General features: G+C 32.6%; 1 protein-coding gene across 2 annotated transcripts; it reads right to left on the reverse strand.

Annotated features, from left to right (window-relative positions):
- Window positions 1-349: 349 nt before the first annotated feature.
- Window positions 350-4454, reverse strand: LOC107872878 (cinnamoyl-CoA reductase-like SNL6). 2 transcript variants are annotated; one of them, XM_016719530.2, is made up of 5 exons: window positions 4091-4454; window positions 3667-3821; window positions 2057-2251; window positions 1284-1615; window positions 350-742 (listed from the first exon to the last, which is right to left on the reverse strand). In XM_016719530.2, exons 1-5 carry the CDS (start codon window positions 4218-4220, stop codon window positions 613-615), a joined length of 942 nt encoding a protein of 313 aa, XP_016575016.1. In that variant the 5' UTR covers window positions 4221-4454; the 3' UTR covers window positions 350-612. The 2 variants fall into 2 exon arrangements, with proteins under 2 accessions (XP_016575016.1, XP_016575015.1); XM_016719529.2 differs by having other exon boundaries at window positions 4088-4358.
- Window positions 4455-11330: the final 6876 nt, after the last annotated feature.

Here is an 11330-nt window from a genome sequence, read left to right on the forward strand (position 1 = left end):
AGTCAATTTTTAGCATTCCTTACGAAATATTACCTGTGCTACGCCAACCTTTTTTAAAAAAAAAGAAAAAGTACAAGCAAGGAAACTATGTCTTGCCTTACGCCTTGCCTTACTAAGCCAACTTATTGAAAAGGCTAATATAAATAAGAAGTTTGGTGAAAATTGTATTCTGATTTTTTATATTTTTTTAATTATGTTTGAAAACGAACCCTACCTAAAGACTTTATAATTCTATATACATCAACCATTTGACAAGCACGAACATGTCTTCATTTTTCTAGCTCAAGTTGTACTTGCAAATAATTGAGATTAGACTTAAATCAACCATATAACATTTTTGCAAAAAAGATAACCCACTCATAATTCACATGATCTCTTAAATTATTGACTTTTGTACATAAACTCGATTACATGCCTTGTATATAGCCATTTATGTGGCCTTTTCTTTCTTTTTAACTTTTTCTCCCATCACATCAAGTGGTTTACTAACTTGCCTACTTGGGTAGGAGGGTTGTGGAAAAGTTATAATGTCATCAAATTTTATAGCTTTTTCGCAGTGGAGATAATATATGTATACACTTTGATATCCCTTTTAATTTGCTCTCTTTTTTTTCATGATAAGCAAATGTCTTGATTTGCATTTTGGTCCATCTGGGGCTGGTGCCCTCTAAAGTCAACCATAAGCTTGTTCAATTTATTGTTGCTGATCCTCTGCTGGATTATCATTGTGTCCTCCTCCAAACTATCATATGCCAAAAGGAAAATATTAATGTGTGTATATAAAAAAGAATTCAAAGAATAAGGAAAAAGCTTTCTGTAAAAAAACTTGATGGCAAATGGCAATGAGTAGAAATCATACCCCTGCGAGTTTAACCTACATACATCGACCTACACTATATATAAAGAATTTTTATATAACAGGTAATGTGTCTTATATTCAAAATTACAAGTCTCACAATCCATGGAAGAGTTCAAGTATATACAATATAATGCCGATGTAAATATTTTGTATCATCGGCTCATCCAAAGAATATCTATAGATGAGCCTCCTTAAAATATGAGATTTGTAATTTGAAAAATAAGTTAGGTCATTTGTTAAGAAAGGTAAAAATGAATTGGTATAAAAATTTTCTCAAGTGTATATATCTTGAACTTTTTCAAAACTACAAGTCTCACTTTTTAGAAAAGATTCAGTAGAGAACTTTTAAATGACGTAGTGTACAAATTCCATCAAGTCAAACTCTATCCATAAACCAAAGGGATAAAATGAGCTAGGTGTATACCTTGGAGGGGGAGAAGGCAAAGGGGACAACATTTGGGCAAGGTTAAGAGCATCTTGATTTTGATTAATGATGTGATTGAAGCACAAATATCGACCATAGGATGCTATTTCTTCATAGACACAAATGTGGGCATCCACCAAGAAATCAAGATCAACAGTCACAAAGACACCATCTTCATACATCTCAGCTGCTCCTTTAAGATAAGGATTAGTGATGGTTAATTCAGGACCCATTAACAGTCCTGAGTTGATGGTCACCATGTTGATCCCTCTGTCCATTGCCAATGCCCAAGCTGTCTTCTCTGCTAGTGTTTTCGACATAGCATGCCACAACTGTTCATTTTTAGCAAGAAAAAGACTTATCATTATCAGGAAGCAATTCATACTATATACGTGCAGCAGGTCAATTAGAGACGGATCTATGATTTAAAATTTATTAGTTTCTAATAGTAATCTTAATTAATATTTTTAATACATATACAAGATATGAGCAAAAATTAATTAATGTTTCCAAAAATTTGTACCTAAAGCTTTGAATCCGACCCTAATGTCAATATAATTGATCCTAGCTAGGAGATTTTTCTTCTGTTTTCCAAGTTAGCAAATCAGGCTTAATATGATGATTTATTTATTGTTGCAAGTGTACTTAACGTGATGGTGTAAAAAAACTCATGTCTGCATGGAAACAGAGGCTAGATTTGTACTTAAAAACAGTAAAAAGGTACTAAAACGATAAGAAAGGGGAAAGAGAAACACGTGATAAATATGGGATACCTTGAAGTTACGACAAAAGTTGATGTCTGTCCAATGTCTTTCATCAAGATAATCTGTGGATGTAGAATCTTTATCATGTCCCCAAATAATAGCACTTGCTGAGGAAGTAAAAACAACTTTTTCTATTGTGTGTGTCTGTGCGCATGCTTCCAACACGTTATGTGCTGCCCTCACCTCCACTTCTCCCATCTCTTCCTGCCATCATAAGCAGCAGAGTCAGAAGTTTTACTATATAAGTTCAAAATTTAGAAAGGCAAATACACAGATTAGTCGAATAAGGTTTATCATATATAATATATATCTAAAGAATAATTTTAATCATATATAAATAATATATTCTTCATTTAGGGAGATTCAGATAAAACCGCTAAACATATGATGGCTCTGCCTATGATCATCATACATATATATTGAGTCAATGATCTAACAAAAATAGCATTTCTATCTTTTTTAAGATAAAAGTAAGATCACCTATCCTTCTCAAATTTATTTAACTAATAAAATTATATTGAATACATTATTATTTTCAGATCATGGTTCCCTCCTTTTCATTGAACTGCTACCTAATTTTACCTAATTTATCATGCTCCTTAAATAGTACCTACCGTCTAAATAATGTTTGATTTATCAGTATCTGCCTAACAAAACATGTAATCATTTACGTATGCAGCCACCAGCCCTATGAATATGATTATATGTTTTTTCTCTTTCATAAATTAGCACTAGTTGACATAGTGTTGGCTGACATTCCCCAAATTTATTTTAAGTTTAAATTTTGGGCATAGTCAATGTATAAAATATTTTATATTAAGGTAAATTTGATATGTTATTTTATGTTATCTAATTTTTTAACAATAAATTTAAAAGAATTTGAATAACCTACAAAAAGTAGGTTAATTTTAGCTGATAGTATAAAATATTTTGTACACTTCATTTATTTTTACTTCTCCGTTATAATTGGTTAATTTTTGTTTAATGCTTATAATTATTAACTATTTTTTGGAATGAGAGTAGTCAAATGATAAGGGTGATTTAGTTAAATAAATAATTTCTAAGTACAAAATGCTAACTACTGAAATTTCGCCCAATAAACCGAGGACTTATTAAGTATTGACTACTCATGCATAGTCACTTCACTTCACTAATTACCACGACGGGACATCAATATTAATTATGGTCGTGTATAGTAGTAGTAAATTTGTTGTCTTCCTAGTACATTTTCCCTTCTTCCTGAACACTAAAATATAATTATTACTCCCTCCGTTTAAAAAAGAATGACTTACTTTTTTTTTTAATTCGTTTGAAAAAAAAAAGACTTCTTTCCTTTTTTAGTAACTTTTTATTTTTAACTTTCCACATGTCATGCTTAAGACCACAAGATTGAAGGACATTTTGATACATTTGTCATATCTTTTATTTAAGACTACAAGATTTAAAAGTCTTCTTTATTTTCTTAAACTCCGTGTCAATTTAAACTAGATCAATCTTTTTTAAACGGGAGTAGTAGTCATAAAATAACATTGACTTTCACACTGTAAACACATGCTAGCTAGCTGTAGAAAATAAAAGAACATTAATAACTTCTAAGTATTAAAAGTAAGGTTACGTACATCGTAAGTAGGATAATCTGATGGAGGCTGAAATGAGTAGATCAAACCCGAACAGCCTTTCAAAGCATCAAGAATACTATGGTAATCAAAAGGGTCTGACTCAAATATCTTCAATTTCATCTCTTCACATTCAATCCCCTTCAACGACGTCTCACCTAATAGTGGATATATGTATGGGACAAAATTAGATATATATTGAAGAAACAAAGGAATTATACTTCCTCTGTCTCAAATTATCACATAATATCTAACACCTCAATTGTAGATGATATTATGATTAATGTTCAAATATCAATGAAGGGCAAAATAGTTTAAAAGCCTATCCTAATTAATACTATATCTTCAGAGATAGTGTAAAAGAGAATCACGTCAGATAATTTGAGACGGAGGGAGTAGTATATAATACTGAAAGCGATCTTACCACGATCTTGAATAGTTGCATGAACAGTGTAACCTCTCTTGAGAAGGCGCTTTACTAGCTTTGTGCCTAAGCAAGTGGAAGCGTTCATTACACATATGGTATTGAATATGCAATTGTAAGAAGCAGGAGCCATTTTGAGATTAATTTTATTGTAGAACAAGAAGAAGAAGATTAGTGATTGCAATTAATTTGCAACTCCAAACTTGTATATGAGTATGAGAGAGAGACAGAGCGGAGTAAGTATTTTTGGGTGTAGAAATTTGGATGTTGGATGTCTGTATATAAAGCAAGTGAAAAGAGAAAAGCTAGCTAGCTACTGTCCAAAGACATGGTCCTAGCCAGTAATAATGCAACGCTTTTTATCCTTTTTCCTCTTTTGGTTCTGAGTGGACGATCATATAATACTCCCTCACAGTTTGCTATGGGTTGACCTTCTTTCAAAATATATTTATTCTAATTTAATTATTTAAATTTTAAAATTAAGAGTATTTTATATATATTCTTTTCATTTTATTCTTGATAAGAATACTAAATACATCTACAATTTTCAAAATTATTGAATAGTGCATAAATGATCTCAATTCTCAAAATCAAAATTAAATAATTATTGCTACTTTCAATTATAAATACTCAATATTCTAGATGTAGTTCAAACTTCAATGTTTAATCATTGCCTTGATTGTTGTATCTTAAAAAGACATATATAGGTAAATATGTAAATGCATCTCTATTTATTAATTTTTAAGTTCATAAAGGCTAACTAATACGAAACGAATGTAGCAGGAACTATGAAAAATACTGTCATTTGGGGTAGGGGGTCTTTGGTACAAAGAAAAATGCTAGTAATTTTTTTTAATTTTTTCTTTTTTTTTATATAATGTAGGTAAATGTTATCAGGCAATATATAAGTTAAATTTCAATTGGACAAAGGGTTAAATTTGTTTTCGAACTATGAGAAATGAAATAAATTTGTTCTTCGTTAATAGTCCGGATTAAATATGCCTTCGTTGTTGATAACATATGCTAAATTGATCCTTATTTTCAAACAAGGAAAATATAGCACCTGGTAATATCACGTGTCTCGCAATTAAGAATTTTTTTAAACAAATTGAGAACAAATTTAAATCTCTCATATAGTTCATGAGTAATTAACTCCAATTATTCATAAAAAGTAGATCTATTTCATTTCGTATAGTTTATAACAACAAATTGGACCTTTAGCCCCTTTGGGCATTTCATTTGTAACTTGACTATTGGATTGTAGGAGTATATTTGGGATTTTTTTGTTTTTTTAGTAACTTTCTGTCACGACTCAATCCGAGGTCTTGGCCACGATGGGCATCCCGAACCACGAAGGCCCGAGATCCCTTACCCCTTATCCCTAGTGATATTGTTCGCTCTGGGTCCAGGTCCGCACAACTTTAAAACGCGTCACTAGGGAGTAAGGTTTGCCTACTTATATACCCAGCATTCCTATAGTGTTTTGCCATGTAGACTGCTTTCTAAGTTCGGGTGTTACACTTTCACCTTTTTTGCTTTCTTGATAAATCAAACTCACAGTCTTTAAATTGAAAGTGAGGGTATTTACTATTCGAACAACTCCTCTCTCCCGCTTAACCTTACCTATTGTCCATCTGTGTTTAAGTTGGAGAAAAAGCATGGTGTAGGTTAATTAAGGAACAAGGTTTATTAGTATCGTGTTATAGTTGACATCTACTAACTGTGCAACTGTACTAGCTGGACTCATTGATTAACTAATAAATGCAGCTAACCATTGACCGGATTTTCCATGAACTCCCAACTCCCTTCGACGTGTGCTAGATTAAATGCACACACCTCATTTATTCAAAATCATACTAACTTTTTGAGGTAGCAAAATTAAACTCAATTCGCGTAATTCGACCCAATCTGTCAAGAATGGATTGGTTATTGACTCGTTTATTTCTAGCTCAATTCACCTCAATTCAACCTGTTAAAAAATAAGTTGATATATAATTCGAATCGATTTTTGAAAAATTTTATTAAAATATTTTAATATATATATATATTTTAATTTGATATGTTATATTTAGTCATAATAAAGAAAAAAAATTATTTGGTACTAAAAATTTATAAAAGAATAAAATAAAGGGAAAACGATATGGGTTGACTATTTTAAAAAGAAATGGCCCACACTATGAAAATAAGGACAATTGAAGACAGTCGACCCAATTTATTTTGCCCAATTTATTTTTCTTTTTTAGCTATTTGGCCAAAAACCATTCTCCTTACACAATTAAAGGGATTAAATGTTCTTTACAGTAGGCGATTCTTAAATCACTTTTCTTTTCTAACCAAATCTTCTTTTTTTTCTCCTCTATTATGCGTTAATCAATCTATTGTATTTTGCGATCAACATCAAAATTTAGTTTGTTGTTTCTTACATTCACTACTAAAAAAGGGGGAAAACCGATCACATGTGGTCGGTTTTCTCCAATTTTCGACCACAAAACCGATCAAAATGTGTGGTCGATAAAGTAGAGGTAGTCTTTTAAAAATAGACCATAACTGGTTGTTTTTTTAAAAATATATATACATTTTTAAAATTCATTATTATTTTATTAAAATTAGAAAAAATAATTTTAGGAAAAAAACCGACTACTTGTGGTCGATTTTTTAATAAATAAATTAATTAATTTATTAAAAAATCGACCACTTGTGGTCGATTTTCTATTAAATTAATTAACTCATTTAAAAAATCGACCACAAGTAGTCGGTTTTTATTAAATTAATTAATTAAATTTAATATAAAACCGACCACTTGTGGTCGATTTTCTGAAAAAATAAATTCAAGTGGTCCGTTTTTCTGGAAAATTTCTAAAAAAATAAAAATTAAAACCCAAATACAGCATGCAACAACAACAATCCAATACAGCAGTAACCAAATCAAATACAGCTGCAGCAACAACCAAAAATCAAATGTAAATACTTTCAAAAGTGTACAACACATACAAAATGTCCAACAAAAGTTAGTATGAAAAAATTAAAACAATAGTTTCAAACAATAAAATGTCTAAATTCAAAGTAGAACACATACAAAAATAAAAAAACTAAAAGTCATCATCATCGAATTCGTCCTCGTCTTCCATATCATCATCCGTGTTGAAATCGTCCAGGGGGCCTAGACCTTTTGCAGCTCGAACTGCATTACTAGGACACGGAGGAATAATCCCCGCAATCTGAATGAAAGAGCTGAACTACAGCTGGAGCATCTTGATTTGTGATGTTGTTGCCTTTTCCGTCTTTTTCTGTCTCTCTCTCTCTGTTCAGCGAACCTCTCTCTCTGTTCAACAAGCTCTTCAGTGAGTTGAGAAATCATATTTTGTAGTCTTTCAATGGTTTCTCTTTCAACTGAAGAGCTAGAGTATGTAGACGAACACCTAATATTATCGTCAAAAAATTTTGTGTGGTATCCATAGAAATGGCCTCTATTTGCAGGACCCGCAGCTTTTGTCCATAACTCCTCCTGTACCTGTGGTGGTATTGGGTCACCCTAACTGTCAGGAGGCTGACTACTACGATACTCACCAACAAGATATGTATATTCGTCCTATATTCAAAGTTAATACTAAAAGTCAAAAAATATTAAAGTAGTTATAATTGAATAATATCAACTTTGAGAAAAAGATTCATAAATTTAAAATTTATTTCTTATGTGGAAAACTTTTGCACGAGCTTCAACCCAAACATCTTCATCAGTCGGGTTCTTTTTCCTTTTTAGATAAGTCTGCTCGAATAGTTCATCAGTTGGTATTTCCCTACCCTTTTCTTTTTCCTACATATGAAAAAATTATCAATGTTCAAATAATAAAAAAATTTAAATAGAAACAAACAATTAAAATTGTAAAAGTTACATACTATTTTTTCCTTCACAGCAAGAGTACTTCTGGCACCCGCAGTATGTAGGGAGCCACCCTTGGATGATGCCCCGACTTTCTTTCCTTTTTCACACAACAATTGGTATTCTGCGCTACTCCAATGGCGAAGGTACAGCTGTCATGAGGCTTTAGGAATCCACTTAGGTTTTACCAATTTCTTTCGAGCATAATCTAAGAGATCGTTAAATCTGGCTCTACATCTTATGAAAAAATTCTTCTTTATAAGAAATGTATTTACATCATCTCACCAGTAAAATTTCTACAATAAAAATATAATATTCAATCTTTTGTTCTAACAAAGTGCTAATAAGTAGTCGATAAGTTAAATTCTTACCTTAAATTCTTCAAACATTCTATCCTTGTCAAGTTCTGGAACCTTTTGCCAGCTGGTCCAGTAGCCGTTGAAGTGTCGAGTAATGTATATTCGCGTCTTTTGTCCAACTCCAGCATCCGGCCTAAACCTACAACACAAGATCTAACAGTAATTTCATAGAGTACAATAATATAGTAATGAAAAATGAGTAACGGTATTATATTTAGAAATATTACCCTCTCGTAACTGGAACAAGATAAATCCTCTCAGAATCATCTCTATCTCCTAGCTACCTAGTAAGTGATGGTAGATGCACCGGCGTGGGCGGATCTGAAGCACCAGATGGAGTATCTCCAAGATGAAGATCCGACAACCCAATGATCTAGCTGAATCACTGTGCGAAGCTACGTGACTGCTGCAGGAGGGTATCTATGATGGTAGATGTCTGAAGGGGCCAGCGACCGTCCGATAGTACTGTACTGGCGGTGGCATGCTCATAGAAGCAAAATAAGTTGGTGTAGGTCCATATAGTGGCCCCACATGTGTAGGAGTAGGTGTCGAATCCTCGGACGACTTAAAATATGAGGGTCGTGCTGTCGCGTCAGCAAACCGATCCTCAGATATATGAATACCTGTCGGTCGCCTATAAGGCGGAGGTTGTCTATTCTTTTTTGGTTTCATAGTATCAACTTTTTCTTTACCTTTGTCACATCTGTCTGACATCTAAATTATGTTAGTTAACAAGTAGTTAGTTCCTATAAAATTAATGTATGAGAAAATATTCCAAGTAAATAATTTCAAGTTACTAATTCACATTTCAAATCATTCCAACAACGCGAGATATAGACAAAAAAAATTTTATTACTCTATAAATCATGGAAAAGTGGAAACAACAAATTTAAACAGTATATTACATATCAATCTTAAATAAGAAACATAAAGGTAAATATATAGTACAAAGTATAAGGACATCAATACATAATAAATACAACCAAAACAACTAATCCTCCTCTTCTGAAGACTCTCCACTAAACCATTCACCCTCTCCGAAGATTTCCTCATCTCCTACCCACTCAGTCTCTTCTTCCACAATATTAACTTCTTCAAATATATTTTTCTTGTGATTCAAACCATCCACTAATTCAATATCCACTAGCTGGTGATCAATCTGCATTTCATTTTGATACGCAGTCTCCAGCACATTCTCAACTTCCACCTGGCCTATAGGCTTTGTTTTTATTAAAGCCCACCAATCAGACTTGTCATTGCGTAATGAATAAGAAGCATAATACACTTATTTAACATTTTGCGCTAGAATAAATGGATCGTAAATAGGATACGAGCTATTGTATGTTATGCTCCCTATGTACTTTTGTTCCTCTTGTGCTTGGATCAAACCACTTACATCAAAAGAGGATAATTTTTTTATTGGGAAACCAGCATACTCTAGTTCTAAGATCTCGTGTATGATGCCAAAACAATCAACATCATCATCACCCTTAACCCAAACACCATTATTGTTTGTTTTCCTTGTTTTGGAGTGTTGTTCGACCAAAAATTTAAACCCATTTACTTTGTATTGGGATATTGCATTAGCTTCAACTGGACCCAAAGAAATATCTCTCAAGAGCTGATCATATGTGACTGCATTTGGTAAATGGTGTACCTAAAAATATTATACATATATATATTTTAGTTGAGAAATGTGTAAATGTTTAAACTTTGTAGAAATATTAATACACTTACGAACCTCATTTTCAAACCACGTTGCAAAGGATGCATACACTTGATTTTCATGGAATTGAGTCTTAAATGAACTAAACATCCAACATGGGAAACATAATTTTTTCTTTAAGGGAATGAGTAAACAAATAAGATATGTTAAAATTTTAATCTCCTTACTTCAAAAAGGGCTCAATTTCTAGGCAATTAGCATGACATACAAAGTTACTGATTTGCGCTCCGTGGGAGTGAGCCGACAATGTATGGTCTTTTTAGCCTTACAATCAGATTGATTAAAAATTGATATCGGTTGCAAATGAGGCTCATTCACATCGTCCTGATGACGATTCGGTCAGTTTCTTAAACAAGCAACTTCATCATGAAGTAGTATGAACGAAATTGAGAAGTTTCTCTCGCAAGATATGCCTCAACTATAGAGCCTTCAACCCTATGTTTGTTTTTGGGACCCCTTTTTAATTTTTCAATTGCACTGTACAATCTTAAGGTTAGATATTTACTATATTTAAAAAAGATATATATGAATTTAAATATGTTGCAAATGCTTACCGTTCGAATGGATACATCCACCTAGTTTGAACTGGACCGCCTAGCCGAGATTCGTGCACAAGGTGAATGGAAAGATGTTCCATCACATCGAAGACGCTGGCGGAAAAATCTTCTCCAGCTCGTTGGTGATAACAACAATATTACTTTTCATCCGCGCCAGATTTTCTTCTTTTAATGTGGTGGCACATAAGTCTTTGAACAACAAACTGATCTCTGCTATTGGTTTTCATATGTTTTCAGGTAAACCAATAAAAATAATTGGAAGTAATTGCTTCATGAAAAAAGACAATCATGGATTTTCCTTCCATGCAAGATTCCTTGTGTCATATCAACCCTCTTTCCCAAATTTGAGGCATATCAATCAGGCATCTTCAAACTTTGAACTCACTCACATATTTGACGTTTTTCGTCCAACTTAAATGTAAAACTAGCCTTGGACTTAAGAATATTATCGTTGGGCCCCTGTTGTAAGTGTAATTCTCTGCGGTTGCAATATTCTAGTAAGTCAAGTTTGGCCTTAGGATTATCCTTTGTTTTGCCAGTGACATCCATAACTGTGTTGAATAAGTTGTCAAAATAGTTCTTCTCAGTATGCATGACATCAACATAATTTCTAAGTAAATTATCTGGCCAATATTCTAACTCCCAAAATATACTTTGCTTAGTCCAGTTATGTGAAATGCCATATTCATCAAGCCTGTACAATCGTTCCTCGCTGGCTTTA

This window comes from Capsicum annuum, chromosome 6 (assembly GCF_002878395.1).
Source record: "Capsicum annuum cultivar UCD-10X-F1 chromosome 6, UCD10Xv1.1, whole genome shotgun sequence".
NCBI classification, from domain to species: domain Eukaryota; kingdom Viridiplantae; phylum Streptophyta; class Magnoliopsida; order Solanales; family Solanaceae; genus Capsicum; species Capsicum annuum.